Source organism: Ochotona curzoniae, unplaced genomic scaffold (assembly GCF_017591425.1).
Source record: "Ochotona curzoniae isolate NIBS_2020 unplaced genomic scaffold, NIBS_Ocur_1.0 contig_1302, whole genome shotgun sequence".
In the NCBI taxonomy this organism is placed as follows: Eukaryota; Metazoa; Chordata; class Mammalia; order Lagomorpha; family Ochotonidae; genus Ochotona; species Ochotona curzoniae.
The window spans coordinates 2766844-2792647 of NW_024465035.1; the positions used below are offsets into that span (position 1 = coordinate 2766844).

Genomic DNA, 25804 nt, shown 5'->3' on the forward strand with positions numbered 1-25804 from the left:
CAGAGGACCAGCATTAACTCATTAATTGTGTAAACATATCATACTAACACAAGTTGCTAATAATTGGAGAAATTGGGTATAAAAGACACAATTGGGTATATTATCTGCATAATAATCCTGTAAATATCAAACTTTTAAAATAAAAATACATTCTGTATTTTTGTTAACTCTGGCAACCTCAACATTTTGCCTCTAAACAATAATTAGTGCACGGCATGAAGGCTGAATGGCTTATCTTGCATGCACCATGCTCCCATACGTGTGCCAGTTCGTGTCCCAGCTGCTCCATTTCTCATCCAACTCCCTGCTTGTGGCCTGGGAAAGCAGCTGAGGATGGCCCAAAGCCTTGGGACCTGCACCCACATGGAGACCCAGAAGAGGATCCTGGTTCCTGGCTTTGATCAGCCCACCTTCAGCTGCTGTAGCTATGTGGGGAGTGAACCAGCAGTTTGAAGATCTTTCTGTTTCTCTTCTCTGTAAATCTGATCTGCCTTTCCAATAAAAATGAATACATTTTAACAATTAAGCATAAAATAAGAAATTATCTTTGATAGTTCAAAGGATTTGAGTTATATGTGACTTTCCCCCTAAACATTTGCTCCATTTTATTTTGTGTAAAGAATTTGCTTGTCACTTTTTAAATCAAAGCACAAGCAATGCAGTAATTATTAAAAGAGCAGTTAATTTCGGAAGCTAAAAAGAACTGCTTTAAATCCTCCCCCCTCACCCACCTGTGAAACCATGAATCAAATTAATCTTAGTTTGAGGTGTCCACAGCTCAAGAGATATTTTAAAGGAGCCTGTTTATGGGAAAATCAGCAAGGTTAGTGCCTTAGAAATAATCACTTGCTGAGTGAGGGTGACTGCTAATTTATGATGCTTGAATGAAAAACAGCGCTGATTACCCTAGGTGATGCATTCCTGGTGTGGAACAACCCTTGCATTGTGAGAGATGACCTTACCGCGTAGAATAAAAATAGAACTGTGTAACAGTTGTACTTGAAGGTGAGCTTAGAAAAGGTTTCTTATCCAAGAACTTTGGCTCACAGAGCTTCTATTTATCTCAGAGACAGAGCATCACCTGCCACCTCTATCCGTCCCTGAATGTCTGCAGCCCAGGAGCCAGAACTCAATCCAGGCTTCCTGCACGGAGCCACCACCACAGGTGCCGCTCAGGACCCGCATTCGAGGAAGCTGGAGTTAAACGAGTTATTCTGCTGGCTTGGAGAATCACTGGAAGATGGCCCAAGTGCTTGGGCCCCTGCACCCACATGGCCACCGGCTTGGCCTCACTCAGCCTCAGCCATTGCAGACACTTAGAAAGTGAGCCAGTGGATGGCTGACCTTTCCCCCCATCCTCCCTATAACTCTGCCTTTGAATTAGTAAAACAACAAACAACAAAAAACCCTTTTTGAAAGCAAAACATAACACCACTCAATACCTGAGTTTCATGTTTGGCTCCTGGTCCTGACTTGCTCACGGGCTGCTGCAGGTCCTCGGAAGTCAGCGATGTTGGCTCCAGTGACGGGCACCTGCCACCGGGGCTCAGGCGGCCCAGCCCTGACCACTGGCAGCACTTGAGTGCAGCAGAGTATGCAAGCTCTCTGTGCATCTCCAGAGACAACCTTACAATAGTGGCCACTTCCCACATACAAATCTATCAGATACTATCATTTAGCTTTGGTTATTCTGTTCTGCTGATAAAATTAGGAAGTTAGATTCTCAGTTTAATGAATGTTGACATACGGGGCTTTGGAAAAAAAAATCTAACTTCAAATGATGACAGAAATTACAGTTCATGGGTTGTCCGGCTTCCTTGATGGGCTTGCTAACTGCTCATGTCTATTTTAAGTGGCAACCCCCCGAAATTAACACGTACAGTTCGGTATGCCACGTACACCTGAGTATCAGAACATGTGCCTCCAGAGATTCACATACATAAATGCCACTTTGCAAATACGTGTAGAGAATCTGCTATTTGCACAAAATTTGGTGTCCAGAGATAAGAAATGGCGTTTGTGCTTTTCAAAAAAGATTCTGTATTCTGAGGGGTGGAAAGCAGGAACCATCAAATTAGATTGATTTACGTGCGAGGACCCCTGGTCTTCTGCAGAAAGGCAAGGCCAAAGCTCGCCTTATGCAACAGCAATTGCAAGCATTTCGGTTCGTTCGAGAGGAAGATCACGTATTCTCAGAGCAGGGCTCGCTCTAAAAAGAACTAAAAAGAACTAAAAAAACAATGGTTCTGTTTCTGAGGAGGACTCCCTCCGCAGGAGCCCGAGGCCTTCGTGGCCGACGCCTCTGGAAGCCGGACCACTACAAGTCTGAGAGCCCGGGGAGGAGGCCGCGGCGTCGCGGCCCGCAGGCTGAGGCCGGAGCACCGAGAGCCCGGGGAGGAGGCCGCGGCGTCGCGGCCCGCAGGCTGAGGCCGGAGCACCGAGAGCCCGGGGAGCACCGAGAGCCCGGGGAGGAGGCCGCGGCGTCGCGGCCCGCAGGCTGAGGCCGGACCGCGGACGACAGCGAGGAGACGCCGGGCGCGCAGTCCGCCGGCGGCCGCACGCCCTCCCGGCTCGGGCAGGGCCCCCGGGCCAGGCAGCGCCCCGCCGGGCTGGGGGAACGCGCGGCGCCGCGAGCATGGCCGCGAGGGCGGGGCCTGGGCCGGGCGAGGCGGCTTCCTCCGCCCGGGGTCAGTGAGGACGAGGGAAGGCCGCGCCGGAGCGGGCGCCGAGCGCCACATGGCGCGGCCCAGCCTGGCCTCGGCGGGCGCCGGGGCAGTGACGTGCGGGCAGGCAGCGGCCCACCCCGGGAGGGCAGGGCGAGCTCGGACTATTTTCACCTCAGCCCACGAGCCCGGGAGAGGGAACTTGAGAGCACGTGGGGGAGGGGCGAGGCGAACAGGCGGCTGGCGTGCTCCGTCCCGGGCATGCGCAGTGCGGCCGGGTGGGTTGGCGGCGGGGAGGGGCCGGCGCGAGCGGGCTCCGTGTTTATCCGGTTTTCTGGGTGGGCGGTCAGAGCGCACGCGTAAGGGCCCAAGGCGGCCGGGCCGGGTAGCCCGAGTGCGCATGTGCCGAGCGGGCCGGTCGCGCTGAGAGGGTGGGGGCGGGGGGCGCTCCGGGAGACGCCGGGGAAAGGGAAGCGGAGAGCGGGGCCGGGGGGAGGGGCGCGCGCGGTGCGCATGCGTGCGGGCGCTAGCGACGACGGCGGCGGGGGAGGCTCGGGGATGACAGTGGCTTTGCCCGTTGGGGTAACGGTCGTCGTCTCCGGCAGGGCCTGAGGCGCCGCACGGCCCGCGGGATCCGTTCAGGCCGCACTCGCCTGGGCCCCGCCGAGCTAGCGCGGCGCGCGGAGTCGGGTGAGGGCGGCGAGGCGCGGGGAGGGGCCTGCGGCGAGGCCTGGCCGAGCGCTGGGCGGCGGCGGCGGGGCCTGGCGCTGGGGAGCGCCCGCCGGAGCCGAGCGGGCCGTGCGCGGGCGGAAAAGATGGCCGTGCTGTGAGGGGGCGGCGCCTGCGCCTGGCGACCCCGGGGCCGAGCGAGCGAGGAGCCGGGGGCCGCGGCCGCCCGCCCGGGCCTGCTTCCCGGCCCTGCTTCGCGGCCCGCGCACTTCCTCCGCGATCGGCTGGCCCGGAGCGCGCAGCGCTGAGATGGACACGGCGGCCGTGCCAGCCGCCCGCCGCCGCGGCTCCGAGGGCTCGGCGCAGTAGACCCGGAGCCGCCGCCCCGCGCCCCGCGCCCCGCGCCCCGGGCGCTGCGATGGAGTAGGGCCGCCGCTCGCAGCCGCCGACCGGGCCGACCGGGCCTGCTCCCGCTCCCGCGCCCGCGCCCCCGGCCCCGCCGCGCACCAGCCCCGCCGCGTCGGACATGCAGCTGGCGCCGAGCCCGCCCGCCGAGCCGCGGGGCTGAGACCGCACGCTCGCTCCCCTCCCTCGCCCCGTCGCCCCATCCCGGTGGTGTGTGCTGTGCGTGCTGTTTTTTGTCTGCAAGTGTCAGGGACGGAGAGGGGCCCGCGCGCCCCCCGCATGCGTGGGAGGATCGCTTCGGCAACTCGCACGGGGCTCGGCGGCCGTGGCCCGCGCTCCTGCCCCGGTCGCCGCGCGAGCGCCGCACCTTCGCCATTGTTCCCTGGGTGCTTACAAAGTTGGATCCGGCATTTCTTTTCCACCGGGAGCCACTGGTGTCGAGGCGTCTGCAATGAACCCCGTGAATGCTACTGCTCTCTACATTTCCGCGAGCCGCCTAGTGCTCAACTACGACCCCGGAGACCCCAAGGCGTTCACCGAGATCAACCGGCTCCTGCCCTACTTCCGACAGTCGCTCTCGTGCTGCGTGTGCGGTGAGACGCCCTCGATTGTTCCCGGCCGGGGTGGGGGCGGGGGCCGCGGTGACGCGCCCGGCCGGGAGGGCGGGCGGCCGCGGGTTCGGAACTCGCCCGGGGACTTTCTGCCCCGCGGCTTCCGCTTTGTGCAGCGGCCCCAATGTTTCCAAACGGCTTAATTCGCCTCACTTGGTCTGCTGGATGGCGTTGCAGAGGGGGGGCGGGGGAGGGAGGCTTGCACAATATTGCCCCCCTTTTTTTTCCGGTGGGTGGTGGTTTTAAACCAGCTGCAAGAGCTGATTTATAGCTCTCGTGGCTCAGCGGGGTGAGGGCTTGCACATGTGGCGTGTTTGTGCTTCCCCGAGCTGCGTTCTGCGGGCGCACAGCAGCCGGGGAGTGAGCTCGAACCCGCGCCCGGGGCGCCCCGCCGCTCTGCACTGCAGGTGCTGCTGCCCCCGGCCCTGCCAGAACCTGTTACTGGATGATTTCCGATTTTTTTTTCTCGGTAACTCCTAAGTAGTAAGTGGGATACTTTAAAATGATTGTTGGAAATGAATAGGGAGACGCTAAAAATGTCTAATTGAGACGTTTGAAGTGATGGTAATCAATTAAATATGCCTGCGTAATTATTTATGTACTTGATTGTTGTAAAACCTAGACTGAAGCGTTAATGGAAAGGAAAGGAAACTAGGCGAAGGGGTGCTGATGCAGTCTGTTTTTCTTACTCGGATCGTGGGGAATTCGGGCGCTTTCCCTCACTCTGTGTAGTTAGGCACCGCGTCGTGGGTCAGGGGTGTCCGTGTGGGTGCAGAAAGGCAGGGGGCCGTGTGCTTCTGCCCTGCATGTGTTTAGACCTGAAGGAACTGAGTTAGAACGGATGGTCACCCCACCCGCTGTCCGCCCGGGGCGATCCCTGAGTGACCCGAGCCTCCGTTTTCTCCCCACGTGTAAGAAGTGCGTTTTCAGCTTACCCTTGCACATGGTGAGCGCCTCCCCGAGCGTGTCCTCGGGCTCTGCATTCAGTGGTTCGAGGCTCGAGGTGGGGTTGCTGTACTTCCTGCTCCACAGCCCGGTTCCTGTTGGCGGCAGTTCTGTAGGGAGATGGAGGGAGGACGCGGGGCAGCCGCGAAAGCCTGGCGGTGGTGTCATCACCAGGAACGCGCCGAGGCCTGGTCGGCTTCCTTTTTACTAGGTGAGTGCAATTAGGCCAAGTTGCTTCAGGGTAGTGACAAGGCTAGCTGATTGCTCTCCCCAGTTTTTCTCTGGACTTCGAAAAATGTGAAAGATTAACATACCTTAAAAATAAAAGGCTAATTGTAGCCTTTTAAAGTTTTTTCCTGTGTAATTATTTCTTGTTAAGACCTTCCCTGTTATCCCGTGGGAAGTACGGTGTGGATTCAGGCTCTCCCTGTGGCTGGCTTGGCATGGGATCTCGGTAACAGGGATGCAGGCTCCGCTTTTTTCCGGCATGTCTGGGGAGAAGCCTCAAGTGGGTTCTAGAACGGAGTCATTTTTGTTTCAGCTGCTGTCCTCGGCTTTGCTGTCAGATCAGAATCATAAACGCAGTAATGCACGCTTGTGCAATCCTGCTTTGTGCAGATAACGTGTAGAAATAAACAAAACGTTGTCTGTCCGAGCGTCTAACCCTCTGCCAGTCACAGGGCACTGACCATTCTTTACAGTGGAGTTTTTAAGTCTGAGATTTCTGGTATTGAAACTCAGTGAGAGAAAGTGCTATACTTTGTACATCTGTGTTCTCCGTTGTTCTCTCCCTGTGTTTTCAGCATATTCAGGAGAGGAGAGTGAGAGGTGTGAGAAAGTGCAGATTCTGTAACTTGGATGTTGGCTTTTCCTTAGATTACTGTGTAGGCACATTTAAACTTTTCGCCTTAGTTTCTTTTACCTGTTTTAAATTTGTTTTTCCAGATTTGTGTTATGTGTGGACTCCCTTTTAAAGTGGTTAGAAAAACTTCTTAAACCTTTCAGAGAGCTACAGCATCCAGTGTCTAGCATATACACATAGTAGGCACTTCATATTAAGCCCACCGTCTTTGTCCACGAGCAGCGGTAGAGGAGGAAGTGAGGAAAGATGTTGGACTGCTAGGTCAGTGACTGTTAAAACCTGTAATTCCAGTAAATAATTTTTGTCTTCGTCCTTTGAAATGTTAATGAGCTTTATTATCCCTGTTGGGTTTTCAGCTGCTGTGTGTGAGCCTCCTGGAGCTCCCACCAGTGACCGTGACCGAGACCGCCCCCTAGGCTGTGTTCAGGCATCCAGGTCTTGGACTTAGTTCTTCAGGAAGTAGAATTTCTCTTTTTTTCTTGGTGACCTGAAGCCTGGTTAGGTGCTGTCAAGGGGTTTTAAGTTTTCATTAACTTGTAAGTCTTCAGATAATACAGCAACTTCGGTATGCACGTCCTGCTGCGAGTGGAAGGTGTTTAATGAAGAGATACTGCTCTCGAACGTAACTGGAGCCCTGTAAATGATTATGGTTAAATCCATCCATGTACATGATGTATTTTCCTGGAGTTTTAGTTAGAGCTTTGGTGGACTTACTGAACAGTTGGACCTTTTGGACACCCAGTTCTTCGAAGAGGAAGGGACAGGACATCAATGTTCCCACTGACATTGAGTAATAAATGGTGACCAGCTTTTTGGTTTGCCTGTTAAAGACTTAAAATCCTATTCTGTTTTCTTACTGCTGTTACTCTTAGATTATTCTTTAAAATGGGACCTTGTTTATAGTTACATCCCTGTGTCTGACTCATCAAATATTTACTGAGATGATAAATGCCCGTAGTTTTTTAAAAATAAGCTTTCTTAAAGGTTTATTTTGAAAGAGGAAGAACAAGCTTCCATCTGCTGGTCGGCTCCCCGTGTGGCTGGAGCTAGGCCCATCTGAAGTCGAGAGCTTCTTCCAGGTCTGCCATGAGGGCACAGGGCCCCCGATACTGAAGCCGTGCTCTGCTGCTTTCCCAGTGTGTTAGGAGGCAGCTGGACTGTGCCCATGTGAATGCCTGTGGGGCAGATGGTGGCTTTACCCACTGCACAACAGCCAGCTCCCTGTGTTATAGTTATTTTATTTGAAGGAGGGTGAGATTTCTACCTGTTGATTGATTGTCCACATGCCATCCGTGATTGGGGGTGGGCCAGGACTGAGGGGGGGAGGAGGGGATTCAATCTGTATTTCCCAAGGGGGGGGCATCTCTGCTGCCTACCAAAGCCAGCTTTAGAAGGAAGCTGGAACCAGGAGCTGAAGGTAGCATTTGAACCCAGGTATCCAGTTGAGAAGTACATGTCTTAACCATTTGCTAAGTGCCTGCCCCTCTTAATTTTTAAATTGTGCTCTGTTCTGAATAGTGTAATGAAATCTTAAAATATCTTCCCCAATTCTGCTCTGCCTTTTGCTCATCTTGAGCCGTCCACCTTGTATATGCTGCCCGACTGTAGCCATCTTACAGTCAGACTCGCTCTCAGAGGCAGGTAAGCAATGACTGATGTCACAGTGCTTATGGTAAAGTGGTTTAATAGTGGTCCAAAGTGTAAGAACACTGATGTTGATACACCAAAGAGTAGCTTTAAAGGGTTTCTTTTAAGTGAAAATGAAGATTTAATAGTTTTTAAAAACGATGTATTTTTTATTTTGTATGTTGGGGGCCTTGTTAACTCATTCATTACATTTTTATTAGCCACTTACAGTGTTTTAAATGCTGGGATAGAAAGATGAGTAAGACGTATGCCTAGGGCCTCATGACTTGTTGCTCGGTGTAATGAGGAAGATAAATTGTTAGCTATATACCAGGGGGGAGAGAGACGTTGTTACACTGAACCCCAAATATTAAAATAATTGTTCACATTTTTTTTTGCAGATGTGAAGGCTTTAGAAACTAAAAGTGTTTCCTCTTCCATATAATTCATTTTTGGATTGCTGTGTGGATCAAAGGTTAAGCAGACTTAGTTGATGTTAAAAGTTTGGTTTACCAGTGTTTTTTCTTTGAACTTAAGTTTACCTGTTCTGCTGTTTGAAGAGAATTCTTGAGGAAGTGTTTTTATCTAGAAGGCTAGTGAAGAAGAAATATTAATTTTCTTGGTAGATATACCTTTTCTATTTTAGATACATTTAACTGATTTCTTTTTATAAGAAAAACCTTTTTACACTTTCCCCTTTTTGTTTTCTGAAGTTCTAAAATATTTGTTCCGATTTGGATGTGCTTATTTATGCAAGATAAAATTGTCTCCAAGAAAAACTTTTACATGCGTTGTTCTGGGTGCTGAGAGATGGATAGGACTACAAGCCTTTTCTTTGGATCTGACCACCTGAAGCAGTCACTTGGTAATGCTTCTAGGCTTCTGCAATAGGATCCTGTAGAATCTGTCAGGAGAGGTGGTTTCAGTTTGAGATCTAGAGACTAAGACTTGATTTGAAGCAAGAGGAGCAAAGTCTGAATATTTTCATTTAAGATCGGAGTGATCACAGAATAGTCTTTGTGTGGAAACTCGTGTCCTGAAACGGATTCTTCTTCTGGGGAGCCTTGGTGCCGGGCTGAAATATAAAGCTTGACATTTAGGCTGTGTAGGCTGCTTGGGTGCAAGTCACCTACAGGCTGAGGGGCTGGGCTGATTGAATTGGACCTTTTTTGGTGGAGGGTGGCCTTGTAATCTGCATTTCAACCACCCATCTCCATGGAGAGGAGAAGCTGTTCAAGATGTAAGCATTTTGGAAACAATATTTAACTTTGTTTTAGAAAAGATTAATTTGTGGTGCCAATATGATGGCTCAATTGACTAGTCTTCTAACTGTAAGCGACTGACATTCCAAATGGAATGTTTGATTCCTCAAGGGCCTGTAGCAGGTTAGGGCTGGGCCAGGTTGGAGCCAGGTGCCAGGAACTCAGTCCTGGTTTCTCACGTGGGTGGCAGGGCCCTAAGCACTGGAGCCAGATCTGGATTGGCAGGAAGGTGGACTGAAAGTGGAGCTTGACTTGGCACATGCACCCCGCCCTGGGATGCAGGTGTTTAGCTGCTCCTGTGCTAGAAACATTGAGCTTTGATCTGGGATGAGTGTACTTGGAGGCTGGTCTTTTCCAGGCTTGTATAGCCTGTTGCTTAGAACTAATCTTTGCACATCATTGGGACAAGACTCGTCTGACTTTTTAGAATTACTGTAACTTGGGAGGTTTGAAGCTAACTTCACTGTGTACATGTGCTCATTAGAACTTAGCTTTAAGATTTAGAAAATAGGGCCCGGCACAATGGCCTAGTGGCTAAGTTCCTCACCTTGCACATGCCCCAGGATCCCATATGGGCACCAGTTCTAATCCCGGCGGCCCTGCTTCCCATCCAGCTCCCTGCCTGTGGCCTGGGAAAGCAGTGAAGGACAGCCCAAAGCTTTGGGACCCTGCATCCACAGGGGAAACCCTGAAGAGGCTCCTGGGTTCGGGCTGGCTCAGCTCCAGCCATTGCAGCTGCTTGGGGAGTGAATCAATGGATGGAAGATCTTTCTCTCTGTCTCTGCTCCTCTCTGTGTATCTGCCTTTCCAATAAAAATAAAGTAACTCTTCTAAAAAAAAAAAGAAAAGATTTAGAAAATACCTTGTCCAAAACTCTGGATCATCTCTGGGAAACTTTCCTTTCCGGTCCAGGTGCTTAGGCCTCCCACTTGTCTGTGTCAGCTCAAGAAAAGCACCAGCATTTGTCTGGATTAACGCTATTTTGGTCTGAAAACTTGCCTACCAGGCAATAAGCTATGGCAGTTATACAGCTTGCCTCATTTGTTCTCCCTTTTTAAGAATTACTTATGCCATTGTCCAGTATTTGAAAACCGTGTTTTATCAGTTTTTATAAATTGTTTCAGGGGCCTGGAAAACACAAACATAAAATTGTTTCAGACAGGAGAGTAAATCTGGTGATTCTTTTGGGTCAAAACAGGGTAAAAATCTCATCCCAAACTTTTACTGTCTTATAGAGGAGCCATATCTGATCAATAGTTAATGTTTAATTAAAGGTGAAATCTGTGAGTGGAAGTTAAGCTGCTGCTTGGGACACCAGAGCCCCGGTTTGAGTCCTGCCTGCTCTGCCTGCTGCTCAGCTGTGCTGTCTGAGGCTACAGAGGAGGGCTGGAGTGCTTCCTGCGCAGCCTTGGCTGTTACGGGCACTTGAGGATTGAACCAATAGATGAAAATGTCTATTTCTTTCAAATGAAATATGAATCAATTATTTTATAAAATACTAGAATTTTATGCTCTAGTTCTTTAGTTATAATCTGCTGTGTTTTATTTTTAAATTGTTTGGTCATTCATTCATTCATCCTGTCACTTGAGGGACGGGGCGTTCCACTGTGTTTGGTTCACTCCCCTTACACAATAGGCAGGCTGAAGCTGGGAGGTTTTATCCAGTCTCACCCGGTTCCAGCTGTTACCTTCTGACTCCCGCCAGAGTGTGCTGCAGCAGGAAGCTGGACTGGAGTGATCCAGGATTCCACCTCCCTCACTTGGATGTGGGGTGTGGGTGTCCCAGCTGGTGGCCAACAGCTAGCTAAATGCCTGCCCCCTCTCTGCTACATTTCACATTTTTCGGTAGTCACGTTGGGGCGGGTAACAGCCACCACAGTGGGACATACAGAACCTATTTTGTTGTTGAATGAAGTTCTTTTTGATGGATTTGCTCCCAAAAGCCATGAGATTGACAACTGCATTTTTAAAAACATGTATTTTTATTGGAAAGGCAGATCAGATTTACAGAGGAGAGACAGATCTTCTGTGTGCTGGTTCATTCCACAAATGGCCGCAGCAGCTGGAGCTGAGCCGATCGGAAGCCAGGAGCCAGGACCTTGTGATTTCTTCCATACAGGTGAGGGTCTCAAGGCGTTGGCTATCCTGCAGCCAGAAGCCGGGAGCTGGAAGGGCAGTGGAGCAGCTGGGACAAGAACCAGTGCCCACGTGGGATCCAGCACTTGCAAGGTGAAGATTTCAACACTGCGCCATCACGCTGGACCCGGCAGTTGTATTTAAAGTTTTGTTTTCAAGTTTTGATTTGAAAATGTGGAGATGAATATAATTTGAACAGATTATCAAATGTTAGGATGTTAAATGAACTTTGGAGTGAATGGTAATCCCATAGCCAGCTCCAATTCAGCTGAAGCCTATCTGCCAAGAGGATTTTAAATCATTTAATTCTGAGTCATGTGTTTGGTAACTCTTAGTCATAGTCTGCTTTTTTTGCCCATTTAGATCGTTGATAGAGGCAAGCAACAATAAGAACATTAAGTTGCTGTTGATAGATAATGAAGAACATGGAAATGCAAATGATTGCAAATATTTGGATTTTGTATTTTTTTTAATTACCTTGGTTTATAAGTTTTCTTGTTGTTACTTGGGTCTCAACAAGGTATTTGCAGTATTCCAAAAAACAATGAAAAAAAAATGCAGTATTGCCATTTTGGACTATAAAATTGTTTACCTTTGAAATGTTTCCATGTAACCGTCCTGAAGCTACCTTTAGTTCATCACTTAGTAACAAAACAAAATGGTTGGGTTGTGGCAGAGTGAGTTAAGGTGCCATCTGCCATATTGGCTTTCCATATGGGTGCTGGTTCAAGTCCTGGCTGCTCTACTTCTTATAGTTCCCTGCTCATATGCCTGGGAAAGCACCAGAAGCTGGCCCAAGTCTTGGTTCCCGAACCCATGTGGGAGGCGCAGAGGGCACTCCTGGCTTTCTGCTGTGACCCAGCCTGACCATTGCATTGTGCATCAGAATTTGCAGCTTTTTAAAAATACACATTCGAATCCTCAGGAATTCAGAGCTGGAGTTATGTTGCTTAAGTAGGTGTTGGCTAATAGCAGTGCCAATTTGAATTTAAGTAGGTGTGAGAGTATGGGGGCCTGACGCAGTAGCAGTAGTCTAGTGGCTAAAGTCCTTACTGTATATGCTCCAGGATCCCATAGGGGCACCTGTTGTCCCAGCTGCTCCACTTCCCTTTTAGCTCCCTGCCTGTGGCCTGGGAAAGCAGTCGAGGACAGCCCAAAGCCTTGGGACTCTGCACCCATGTTGGAGACCTGGAGGAAGCTCCTGGCTCTTGGCTTCAGATCTGCTCAGCTCCAACTGTTGGGGCTACTTAGGGAGTGAACCAGGAGATGGAAGATCATTCTCCTCCTCTCTGTAAATCTGCCTTTGCAATAAAAATACATCTTATAACAAACAAACAAGAGGAAAAAACAATATGGCTAGTAAAGTTAAACAACGTAGCTTTTTTTTTTAAAACAGTGCTGTATTAAGTACATTTCTTGACAGCTCTAATACTCGATTTCAAGTTGCTGACGTGTTTTGAATGATTCTCTAAGGGGATAACAAATTAGCTAGTTTTTGGAAAATCAGTTTGAGAAATTAGGATCTAGATTTATATTAACTTATTAGTTGTTCAGCCAAGTATTGGTTTCACTATGCCCTATTGCCCAGCCTGTTTTATTATTGGTAATAATTTTGGGAGTAGCCATCAATGCTAAGCTAAAACATGAAAATAACAGTCGGTTACAGAGCGCTCCTCTGTGACTGCAAACATGTGAAAGTCTTCCTTACTTGGTTATTAGGATAAATGGTGTCTGCCATTTTCTTTGAATTTTTTAGCTAGAATATCAAGTGAGGCATGAGTTGAGTTTATGATGATGCTGTGGACCTGAACAGTTGTACATCATCTGTTTACTCTGAGTATCTGTTGTTTAGTTTATAATGACAGTGGGTGATGAAGCTTACTTACTATGAGTAGCAGGAAGTATTTTTGTCAGTTTTAGGTAAACTGATGGAATACAAAACTATTAAGGAATTTTAGAGTTCAGATGTTTCTTATGACTTATCGAAATACATGCTTTTACAATCGCATTGTTTAAGTGTTAATTCTTCATTCCCACTTTCCAGTGCAGTAGTCACTGGTTGCTCAGTGAAGTATTTTGAGTGATACAGTAAACTTTATAATAATTACTTGATATCATTTTTATTAGCCAACTTTTTTTTTACACTGTTTATAGGATGCTTGCCTGTGTGGGTCTGTGGCCAGGGCAGGGAGGAAGGTGGGCGGGTGGACAGATGTTTCTTTTTTCCCTCCTGTGTCTGCAGGGGGAGGTGGAGACAACTCCATGCTGTGATTGTGTCAGCACTCAGGGAAGGGGCAATCACTTAGTGATGCCTTAGTGACCCTCGTGGGGAAGAGTGTTCCGAGGGCGTTATTTGAACAGTTCTGATAGTTCAGAGACTTGTGATGTTGGGGCAGTGGCTGTGGCTTTGCTGCACTAGGGTTGAGAAAATCTTCCCAAGATCTGTTGGCTGACCAGGTCCACCTCAGTGCATCCACAGGGCCAGGAACATGTTGCAATGCTTGGCCAGGAGAGTGGTCCAACTTGTTCTGCTGTACATCCTTTGATGGGCACTCTGCTGGCTAAATGAATTGGGCCTTGTGTCCCTTGTGTATGTCTGGGCCTGCTGTCCACTTGACAGTCCTAATACATGTATTTTAAAGTTGGACCACATATATTGGATTGATTCCAGTGATCTAGTTGGGGAGTTCCCTGAGTAACCTTTCAGAGGATGACCTCAGACTCGTTTGTGCTCCAGCCAGTGTAGGGTCAGTTTTAGTCTTACCTGCAGCAGCCAACTCATCTGGTGTATGCAACCACCTAGTCAGTTCTACCCTAAGCCATATCTCTCACGTGACTTGATGGGTGCTCTGGGTAGCGCAACCCAGCCCAGCCCACCACACCACAGGTCTGGTCTTCACGCACATCTAGTACATTTGTGGCCTAGTCAGTCAGGGTGACACCCAATAACCCTCACCAGGCCTCCCTCCATCCCTGATCTTTGCATTTGCTGAAATGAGCTGTAGCCCAGCCTAGTCCATCCTGCCTCCCATCTGGCTCTTGTGCAAACCCATAGGTGCTGTGGCTTAGCTGAGCTTAACCCACCCCTAGACTTCAGTGGGTACTGATTCCCTGACAGTCTGGCCTGCCCCCTGTCCTGGCTCTAATGCTCATTTTATAAATCAATTACCTAGAAATCTGTGGGGATACTGCTTAGGAAAACCATCTTGGTCTAATCATGAGTTGAATGTATAAATATTTTCTTTTATACATGTGTGTCATACATTAATCCATTATATGCAATACATACTTATATAAATGCTTTTTTTTTTTTTTAAGATTAAAAAACATCATTTGAAGGGCATAGTTAACAGAAAAGAAGAGATCTTCCATCCATTGGTTTAATCCCCAAGTTGCTGAATTGGCTACGGCTATGCCAAACCACTGACCTTAATGCTGTAACAGTTTTAACTAGTATGTAGGCTGAGGTGTTTTTCTTGCACTGTTTTACCAAGAAGATAATTAAACATTTGTAACATATATCCACTAGAAGCATTTAAAAGTAACATTTATGCTGAACAGAGCAGTGGCCTGGCAAAGAGTGAGGATGGCTCAATGCATTGGGCCCCTCCATCCACAAAGGAGACCCAAAAGAAGCTCCTGGCTCCCAGCTTTGAACCAGCCTAGCCCTGGCCATAACCAGTCGGGGAGTGAATTGTGAACCAGCGGATGGAAGACATGTTTCTTTGTGACTTCCAAGTAAAATAAAGTCTTCAAAAAAGCAAATGAAGGCCTGGTGTGATAGTGTAGCAGTTAAAGTCCTCACCTTGAACACGCTGGGATCCCATATAGGCGCCGGTTCTAATTCTGGCAGCCCTGTTCCCATCCAGCTCCCTGCTTGTGGCCTGGGAAAGCAGTCGAGGATGGCCCAAAGCCTTGGGACCCTGCACCTAGGTGGGAGACCTGGAGGAAGTTCCTGGCTCTTGGCTTTGGATTGTTGCAGCACCAATTGTTGCAGCCATTTGGGGAGTGAATCATCGGACGGAAGATCTTCCTCTCTGTCTCTCCTCCTCTGTATATCTGACTTTCCAAACGATAAAAGTAAATAAAATAAAATAAAAAAAAAAAAGCAAACAACCAAAAAGCTTGCACAGCGCCTGAAGGCCTCACAGGCCTGGTGCTGGGCTTCAGTCTGAGCTGCAGGCCTGCTGCGGGGCCCTTCTCCCTTCCTTCACGCCTTAAAGTATCAATTGACTAGCTTGGAGAAGGGGAAAATTTAAGCAGAGAGAAAACAAGTTTTATTTTTCCTTAAAACATAAAACATAAAAATGAACATTTATGTGTATCTAGGATCAGTATCATCCATTTTTAAAAAAAGATTTATTTTTTTATTGGAAAGTCAGATATAGAGAGAGGAGGACAGACTGAGGAATATCTTCTGACTAATGGTTCACTCCCCAAGCAGCCGCAGTGGCTGGAGCCGAGCCGATCTGAACCCAGGAGCCAGGAACTTCTTTGGGTCTCCCATGTGGGTGCAGGGTTCCAAAGCTTTGGGCGATCCTCTGCTGCTTTCCCAGGCCACAAGCAGGGAGCTGGATGGGAAATGGGGCTGCCAGGATTAGAACTGGCGTCCATATGGGATCCTGGTGAGCACAGGGCGAGGATTTTAGCTGCTAGACTACCGCACTGAGCTCATATCATTTGTTTAAACAGAGCACATAAAATTTAATTGTAAGACCACTTACTATGTTTAAAGGGAAATAAATTTATGTGCAATGTTAGAGATTGAGTTCCAGACTGTACAGTGAAAAAATCCTGTCATAAACTAAAATTTATGTCTGAACGTTTGAGAAATTTTTTTTTTAAATCTTGGGGAACATAACCATAGCTAAAATCTAGTGAAATCTTTTCCCATGACTCAGAATACCGATTAATTTTACTTTCTTGAGATGTTTTTGCAAATTTAAATGTGATATTTCTTAAATTGCAGTAATTTAGAATATTACAATGGCTAATTTTGGGAATTTCTGGGAATGTATAACTTGTTAATTTACTGAGACAGTGAATGCTAGACCTTTTAATGTTGTTAATTTTGTTACACTTTTTCCAGGGTGGTCTTGCCCCATTTTTTCTAACAAGATACCTGGTTAGCAGCGGTCTGGCTAAGAAGCCCTCACCCTTTTCCTTGCGTCATGGGGGCTTCCTTCAGGTGAGGCAGGCAGACAGCAGCTCCCCTGGCAGCTTTGCGGGCAGAGGGTAGTTAGCTGAGACAATTAAAGACGTTTGTCTAGAGGGTACTGGGCATAGTGGGTAAAGCTGTCCACTGCAGCAGTGGAATTCTGCTTGGGCACTGATTCGAGTAGCAGCAACTCCACTTGTAGTCCAGCTCCTGATGGCCCAAGTGTTTGGGCCCCTGCATCCAGGCTGAGGACCCAAAGCAGCTTGTGACTTCTGCCCGGTCCAGTCCTTGCCATTGAGGCCATCTGGGGAGTAAACCAGCAGATGGAAGATCTTTGTCTCTCTTACTATCTAATTGTATCTTTCGAATAAAGTCTTTTAAAAAGATTTACTTATTTTCATGGGAATTTACTATTTTCAGAGATTTACTATGTACAAATCATAGCAAGTTACAGGGCTGGCACCATGGCATTGCACATTAAACTTCCACCAATGGCATTGGCATTCCCTATGGGCACCAGTTTGAGTCCTGGAGCTCCATTTCTGGTCTAGCTCCCTGCTAATAGCGTGGGGAGACAATGCAAGATGGCTCAGGGTGTTTCCCTGTAGCTATGTGGGAGACTTGGAAGAAGCTCCAGGCTCTTGGCTTTGGACTGTCCCATCCCTGGCTATTGTAACCATTCGGGGAGTGAACCATGAAGATTTCTCCCTCTCCCCGGCCTTCTACCCCCCTTCCCCTCATTCCAGGCTGCTATTGTGCCAGGCTCGAAATTCATTTTAAGACTTGATTGGCTTATAGACCGTTTGCACTGTTGCATATTTTATCATGTACATGTGCTTTTTAAAAATTCATGCCCAGTGATGATTGGATACTTAAGTTTTATATTAAGTATCATTTACAGTAGCATTAAAAATGATGAAATGATTATGTCTAATACATGCACGATGTGTATTCTGAAAGCTATGAGGTTATGGAAGCTATTCCATTAATGAATGAAAACAGGTCTTTATTAGTGAAAAGAAATTGTGTTCATGAATCTGCAGATTCATTTCTCCCTAAACCGATATATGGACTTTACAGAAATCCAGCAGAAGTTTCTGCAGAGTTTTTCATAGAGCCTGCTAATTTTATGACCCTGGGTTAATCAGATATTTTCTTTTTTTGTTTAATTTTTATAAAGCAGTTAAGCCTTTTTCCAGTGTGATTGTGACACTGTATATTTCAGCAGTCGTGTAAGAGTTTCTCTACATGTTCGTCAGCCTTGGTATTATGATTTTGAATTTAGCCATTCTGAGTGTAAATGGCTGAATTCTGAATGTGCAGCAGGATGTCACAGTTTTTGTGATGACTAAAGATATTGACATTTTAATGCATATATTCGTATTTTTCTGGTAAAATGTTCATATCATACTTTTGATATTGGATTTCTTCACTGATTTAATGGAAGATTTTTTTTTAAGAATTGTATTTACAACCTTTTATCCAGGTATATCATTGCAAATATTTTCTTAGTGGCTTTTTAAAAGAACTTATTTATGGGCCTGGCTGCATGGCCTAGCGGCTAAAGTCCCCTCACCTTGTACGTGCCAGGATCCCATATGGGCACCGGTTCTAATCCTGGCAGCTCCACTTCCCATCCAGCTCCCTGCTTGTGGCCTGGGAAAGCAGTCGAGGACGGCCCAAAGCTTTGGGACCCTGCACCCATGTGGGATACCTGGAAGAGGTTCCTGGATCCTGCCTTTGGATCGGCATAGCATCCGGCCGTTGCACTCACTTGGGGAGTGAATCATCAGACGGAAGATCTTCCTCTCTGTCTCTCCTCCTCTCTGTATATCTGACTTTCCAATAAATAAATAAATCTTAAAAGAAAAAAAGAACTTATTTATTTGAAATGCAAAATTACAGAGGGATCGAGATCAACCCAAAGGGCTCTTTGATCCACTGTTTCACTCCCCTCACTCGGGACTGATGAAGGCTGGAGCCCAGAGCTGCTTCCAGGTCTCACATGGATGAGGAGCCCAAGCACATGGGCTGGCTTCTGCTTTCCCAGGTGCACCAGCAGTAGCAGGGAGCTTTGTAAGAGGAGCAGCTGGGACCTGAATCAACACTCAGGGGATGGCACCTTCACCCATTCTGGCACAGTAGTGGCCCTCCTTTTAGTTTTTTAATATCTTAGCTGTTATTTGGAAATGTGATTATTTTGAATTAATTTTTGAGTATGTTATAAACTAAGGGCCTAAGTCCCCCATTTCACATTAGATACACTGCCACCAGCTCACTTGTCTAAGAGCATAAATGTTCTGCATGCCTGTACTTTTGATGGTACCACATTTGCTGTGATCGTGGCTTTTCAGTTAAAAAAAAAAAAGAGTCCTTCAACTTTGTTTTCTAGAATTAATGAGACATTTTTTTGTCTGTATTTTTGAAGGTCCTGGTCTTCTCTTTTTTTGATGATGCTGTTTACATAGCTGATTAGGTGGGAAGGGTCGAGGACTAGGGGAAAGTGGGCGAGACCGTTGTTACCAAATTTTCTTTTCCTTCTTGTGTCTGATGGAATGGGTTGACAAGCGAAGCCACACCCAGCCTACCACCTGCCCCAGCACCTGGGTGTGGGGAAAGGACACCTGGCCCATCCCAGGGTCCCCGATGGTGGAGCATGTCCTGAAAAAAAAACATCTACCCAGGTGGTTTTGAAAATTCTGAAATGCTGTCTGTCTTGCCGCCAAGGGTGAGGAAATATTTCCAAGGTCCGTTGGCTGACATAGTCCACCCCAGAGCCTCCATTCAGATATTTGCTGTCAGCACTTGGTTGGGATAATTGGGTTTTGGTGTATTTTGTGTGGTGTGTTTGTGTCTAGTTTTGGTATTAGGGTAGTTACTAGACTTCGTGTGTTGGTATTTTCCTTTATATTCATGCATTACATGTCCTTAATAAACCTAATTGTATTTGCTGAAATTTACCAGTGGCAGCATTTAGCCCTGAAATGTTCTTTTAAGGAAAAATTTGATTCTTTCTTAGCTTCTTGTTATATTTCTTTTTGGATTTTAAAACAATCTCTTGGGATTTGGGGGGGGGGTGTTTCTTTCCAGAAATTTGTTCATTTCATCCAACTTCTTGTGTATTCTTTTATTCCTGATTTGCTAATTTTTCTTTTTAATTCTATCTTGGGTTTGTCAAACTTTCTGATCTTTTTCATCAGCCAGCACTTAATTTTTTTCCTGTTTTATTAATTTCTAGCCTGTATCCTGTATGTTATACTATTTAGCTTGGGCTTACCTTGCTGTCTTCATATTAAAGTGAAAGTTTAGGTTATTAACTTCAGGTCTTAGTTTCTGAAAGATACTTGAGGCGATCCATTTTCTTAACAGTGGTTTAGAAGATTTTGGTGTTTTATTTTTTATAAAGTAAATGTTTACTCTGCAGCAGTGTTTGATTGTTGAGTTACTTATGTATGTGTTTAATTTCCAAGTAATTTAGGATTTTCCTGGGTTTTTTTGTTTTTTTGGTATAATTTTTGTTCTGGTCACAGAACATTCTCTGTATGGCTTATGAGAAGAAAGTTAGTGCTTTGGGTTAGTTAGTTATTACTGGGCTTGTCAGCCCAGGAGCACTTGTTGCTTTGGGGAGTAGGAATGGAAATGGGGACTGGACAGGTCCTCCCCACCCCTTTTTTTCTCTTGTTCATAAGGTAAGGTCATTTATAATTTGTATCGTGTCGGGAGCATGCATTACATTGTTGCACACTTGTGGTTTCTGACTATGAGAATTTTGAACTCTGTCACAGGAATTGGAGCCCAAGAGTAGGCACTGGGAGCGAGCGGTCCGAGTTCCTAGTCTGGGTACCTGCATCTTGTATCTAAGTGATCCACTCAAGTCCTGGCTATTCCACTTCTCACTGAGCTTCTTCTTACTGCACTCCTAGTGGGCAGCAGATGGTGGCCCGTGGATTTGGGTCCGTGCCACTTCAGTGGGATCCCCTGGCTCTAGCCTGGCCTATCCCTGCTCAATCAGTGGATAGAAGATCTTGTTCTGTATTTCTCTTTCTTGAATAAAACAGAATAAAAAGAATTGGAGTCCAGTATTCACTATTTTTCCCCCCTCCATGAGTTTAAATGCAATTCTCATTTGTATTTTTATTTTTTCAGGGATGAATTTGAGTTCAGTAGCACTCCCTCCATTTTTAACAGTAACTGTCTTTTTAACATCTTTCCTTAGAGTCTATACGCAGAAGTGAGTTTATTACGTGTCTTTTGTGATGATGCTGCACTAATGGACTGTTTTATGAATGAAGGGATTCAGTTCAGTCTCTGGCTCTAGCACAGAGTACTCATGATTTTGTTAGTCTGTGGCCTCATCTGTGCTTCTGATCTGGAGAACTGGACTGATCTGGAGAAGGCTGCCCTAGAGCACAGACTCGGAGTCAGGGAGGATCTGCTATGAGATAAGGTTGTGGGGAAGTATGATGTGGAAAGAAAAAGAACTATTGTAAGAAAATCTTTGGTGACTTAAACCCATCAAATTTGATGGATTCATGTCATCTGAATTCCAGTAATAGGAAACCCTCAATGTTGCTATACTAAAAAGTCTTTGCTTTCCTCCTGTTCTTAGGACATTTACTGCAAGATCCTATTGCGCCTACCAACTCCACCTGCCAACACTATGTCTGCAAAACTTGCAAAGGCAAGAAGATGATGATGAAGCCTTCCTGCAGCTGGTGCAAAGACTATGAGCAGTTTGAGGAGAACAAGCAGTTAAGCATCCTAGTGAACTGCTACAAAAAGCTCTGCGAATATATAACACAGACCACACTGGCACGAGATATAATAGAAGCGGTTGACTGTTCTTCTGACATTCTGGCCTTGCTTAATGATGGATCACTGTTTTGTGAGGAGACCGAAAAACCCTCAGATTCATCCTTCACTTTGTGTTTGACACATTCCCCATTACCTTCAACTTCAGAACCCACGGCTGACCCTCCAGCAAGTTTATCTCCGATGTCTGAAAGCACCCTCAGTATTGCTATTGGCAGTTCTGTTATCAATGGTTTGCCTGCTTACAATGGGCTTTCAATAGATAGGTTTGGTATAAATATTCCTTCACCTGAACATTCAAATACAACTGACGTGTGTAACACTGTTGATATCAAAACTGAGGATCTCTCTGACAGCCTGCCGCCTGTCTGTGACGCAGTAGCCACTGACCTGTGCCCCGCAGGCATTGATATCTGCAGTTTCAGCGAGGACATCAAGCCTGGTGACTCTCTCCTACTGAGTGTTGAGGAAGTGCTACGCAGCTTAGAAACTGTTTCAAATACAGAAGTTTGTTGCCCAAATTTGCAGCCCAACTTGGAAGCCACTGTATCCAATGGACCTTTTTTGCAGCTTTCTTCCCAGTCGCTTAGCCATAATGTTTTTATGTCCACCAGTCCTGCACTTCATGGATTATCATGTACAGCAGCAACTCCGAAGGTAGCAAAATTGAATAGGAAACGATCCAGATCCGAAAGCGACAGTGAGAAAGTTCAGCCACTTCCAATTTCTACCATTATCCGCGGCCCAACATTGGGAGCATCTGCTCCTGTGACAGTGAAACGAGAGAGCAAAATTTCTCTTCAACCAATAGCAACTGTTCCCAATGGAGGCACCACGCCTAAAATCAGCAAAACTGTACTTTTATCTGCTAAAAGCATGAAAAAGAGTCATGAACATGGATCCAAGAAATCTCACTCTAAAACCAAGCCAGGTATTCTTAAAAAAGACAAAGCAGTAAAGGAAAAAATTCCCAGTCATCATTTTATGCCAGGAAGTCCTACCAAGACTGTGTACAAAAAACCCCAGGAAAAGAAAGGTTGTAAATGTGGGCGTGCTACTCAAAATCCAAGTGTTCTTACATGTCGAGGCCAACGCTGCCCTTGCTACTCTAACCGCAAAGCCTGCTTAGATTGTATATGTCGTGGCTGCCAAAACTCCTATATGGCCAATGGGGAGAAGAAGCTGGAGGCATTTGCTGTGCCAGAAAAGGCTTTGGAGCAGACCAGGCTCACTTTGGGCATCAATGTGACTAGTATTGCTGTGCGTAACGCTAGTACCAGCACCAGTGTAATTAACGTCACAGGGTCCCCAGTAACGACATTTTTAGCTGCCAGTACACATGATGATAAAAGTTTGGATGAAGCTATAGACATGAGATTCGACTGTTAAATCAGTGGGTCTTTAAACCTACCTCTGGTAGGCAAATAGCTACAGTTTTACGGCAGCTATGGTTCTGTTGGTGTAACTTGCCGGAGCTCCTGCATATAGATCACTTGTATCAAGTGTTTTCATTGCTAAGTTATATGTGTTAGTGTCGGGGAAACCGTTTGCAGATAATGGAGGAGTAACCTTACAACTATATGTCCTTAGTTCTTACAGAACCTCATAGTTTGAGAACAAATGCTGATGCAACTGATTTATACAAAATGAACTTTGGCAAGGAAAATAACATTAACCTCATTGTTTATGGTCATGCTTTGTGCATAATCAAAGTTTATGATTAAATGTAAGGAAGTGGTATCTAGTCAGTCCATAAAGATTGTGCTGTTTTTTCTCTTTTCTTCCTTCCTTTCTTTTGTTTTGAAGTAGCCATTAGTTTGCTCAGGAGACTCAGTGCTGTCTTCAGATGCCACATCAGTGTATCTCCTGCTGGAAAGCTGATGTGTCCAGCTCAGCGTTTGTGGACATAATACCATTTCTGATCATGAAAATTGGCTACTTATGTATGTAGCAGTTCTGAATCAGCAGTATTATGAAAGAAAATTTGCCCCTCATTAGAATGCTTAAGAAATCTTTTAAAACTGAAATTCTGTCAGACTACAAATGTTCAGCTTTCGATGCTATAAACTCTTGTGAGTTTAGCTTACTTTTTAGTTATGTATGACTCATTTCTAGTGAAAAAAATCTTAAATCCTTCCTTCACTTTGAGCATTGTTCTGATTGGATAAATGAAGTAGAGTAGTTTTTATTCTGAAAGTATTTGAGTTTATATTATATGACAGAATTTTTAATTACAAAAGATGTTATTTAGAAATTGGGATTTATTTAAAATAATTTTGGAATAATGCCCCCAAATTGACCCAGATTTGTATATTATACTTATTGCCATTGGCCACTTTATTGATTTCCCCCTACCTGTATTAGTTTATTTGCCACAGACTTTTATTCTGAATATGCTTTTTTTTGGGGGGGGGTGCTATTCATTATGAAGGCTTCTTTACTGAGGCCTAATAAAAATGCCTTTTTATGAAGCCTGTGCATTTAGGTAGATTTTAAACTAGGAGGTTTTCTTTAGAATGCTCTTTTGCATGTAAAGCACAAACTATGTTTCAGTTTAAATGCACTCCTTCGCCTTTCTCATGGGAAGACAAGTGAGTCACATTCTGTTGACGGCAATCTAGTCAGTTGCTGGAAAGAGCACAGCCCAAGGAAAGCAAGAACTGGCTAGGTGAAAAAAATAACCTTGAGAATTTGTAAAAGGAAAGCTGCTTTGACAGTGCTTATTTAAAGAAAGAAAAATACTGCTGGAAAAGTTCCCATTTCCACTATGTTCCCCATCTCTAGTGAGATCTGACATATGTTGGAGTTCTGTTTGATTTGGCACACAGCATGTTCAATGATGGTTACTCGCCTAGTACAAGAAACCTTTGGACACAGAGCAGATGACACCTCCTTCTGTTTTGTAGTGTACCCTGGTGTCATTTTCTGTGAATGTGGTCAGGTAGAGTTGTTTTTGTTGTTGTTGTTGGGCTTTTCTTTTTTCCCCTTGGTCTCTTGGTGGGGTGGGGGTGGGCTAAAGCCATAGGAGGAAACATGTGATGTATGTGTCTGGTATGTACTATTTTGTTTTTGTTTTGCAAGAAGAGTTGAACTATTTTTGATAACAAGAGTAAATGGTGGAAAATGCTTCTTAGTTGTCTTGTCTTTATTTGCTTTCTAAGTTTTGGAATTTTATTTAATTCCTTTTAAGTGTTAGCGGTGTCTTATGAAAGATGTATTATTACCTACAGTTTGTAACAATTTTGTGTGGACAAGATACCCTGCTATATAAGCTTGTAAATCTGTTCTTTCTTCACTAATGATCACTGCAAAAATAACTAGAAATGAGATTGTACACATGGATGATTAGGGTATATTTTGCAAATTTCTCAAACTTTCCTAATATTACAACCTTAAAATTCATAGAGTACTTTATTGCTTCCCAAGTTTGATAATCTTAGTTTTGTGTTTTTTGATGCATGGGAGGTTGGCAATATAGACAAAGTGGAAATCATTAGTATTTGAGGGCCTCGATTGTTATGTAATATTGCCAATGATGAATTCAGGTTGTTTTTAGCACAAGTTTCTTTTTTATGCTGGTATTCTCACTGCCACATTTTTGGAAACCTGTATTACACTTTAAATCTATCAATAAATGATAGTTTTCTAATTCTATGTTGTAGAATACTGAGGAGTTCGGGATAGCATGCTGGGAATGGTCTGTGTTAATTTTGGGAAGAATAATTAATGGTGCTTTGACTTTTACATTGTCTGTCTTTATATCACAAGTTATGTAGGAATGGTGACTGATAGGTATTTTGGGGGTGACTGAAACTGGAGTGATTGGATTTACTTCTTCAGAGTAAGCAATACCAAGACAAGATATGGCACTTCTTTAATGTTATTTTGAGTTGTTGCTATTACTATAAATGCCCAGATGGATCTTTTATAGCAGGTAATTTTAGATCTCATGATTTATATTTAGTCACCTTCATTCAATCTACCATTTCCATGTAATTGTTGCAGTATGTTCCTAACAGTTCTTTTTATTTCACTATGTTCTTAGGTTGCTTAAAACCATTTATGATGATTTTTCTTAAGAAAAGTAAAATTTATGACATTTAGAAGGGAAAGTACCTGTCCTTTCCATTTTGTAGATAAAAAATGTTTTAGTTTAAAAGTATAATGTCTAAATCTAATACATGGATGGTATTTTATACTTTGCTCCTTCTTAAATTCTAAGCCCTTAACTATTCATTAATTTAAAGGAATTATGCTACTGAACCCCCTCTGACCCTGTGCGTCCCTTTTTCCCAAATCCTGATCCCCTTCCCCAGAAGAAATAAATCACTTTTGCTTTGAGATACTATCTTTCTGACAGATCTTTGTTTGTAGTCCCACAGGGCTTCCGAAAGTATTCTAGCTTCAAGTTTGTTTACAGTAGTGCTCTTTCAGGCTTACAAAATGAGTTGCAACTGTAATTAAAACCAAAAGTATGTAGCAATTATCTTAGTGAACATGATTCATATTTAACAATTTTATTTAGTTTTGCAAAAAGGGAAAAGATTCATGCAGTCTTCATTCGAACACACCTTAACATTTCCAAAAGTTGAGCAAATGACAGATTTCATCTGATTTAGAGTTTTATGAACACACTGTATTGTACACAGTGGTGA

General features: G+C 45.3%; 1 protein-coding gene and 1 long non-coding RNA gene across 2 annotated transcripts; one reads left to right on the forward strand and one right to left on the reverse strand.

Moving 5' to 3' along the window:
- Positions 1 to 3451: 3451 nt before the first annotated feature.
- MSL2 (MSL complex subunit 2) lies at positions 3452 to 25490 on the forward strand. The gene is made up of 2 exons (XM_041004634.1): positions 3452 to 4330; positions 20947 to 25490. The coding sequence occupies exons 1-2, from the start codon at positions 4189 to 4191 to the stop codon at positions 22536 to 22538; spliced, it is 1734 nt and encodes a 577-aa protein (XP_040860568.1). The 5' UTR covers positions 3452 to 4188; the 3' UTR covers positions 22539 to 25490.
- On the reverse strand, positions 4926 to 5906 carry LOC121172567. Its single transcript, XR_005886223.1, has 3 exons — positions 5608 to 5906; positions 5284 to 5403; positions 4926 to 5150 (listed from the first exon to the last, which is right to left on the reverse strand). It is a non-coding gene; the product is annotated as an uncharacterized LOC121172567 (long non-coding RNA).
- Positions 25491 to 25804: the final 314 nt, after the last annotated feature.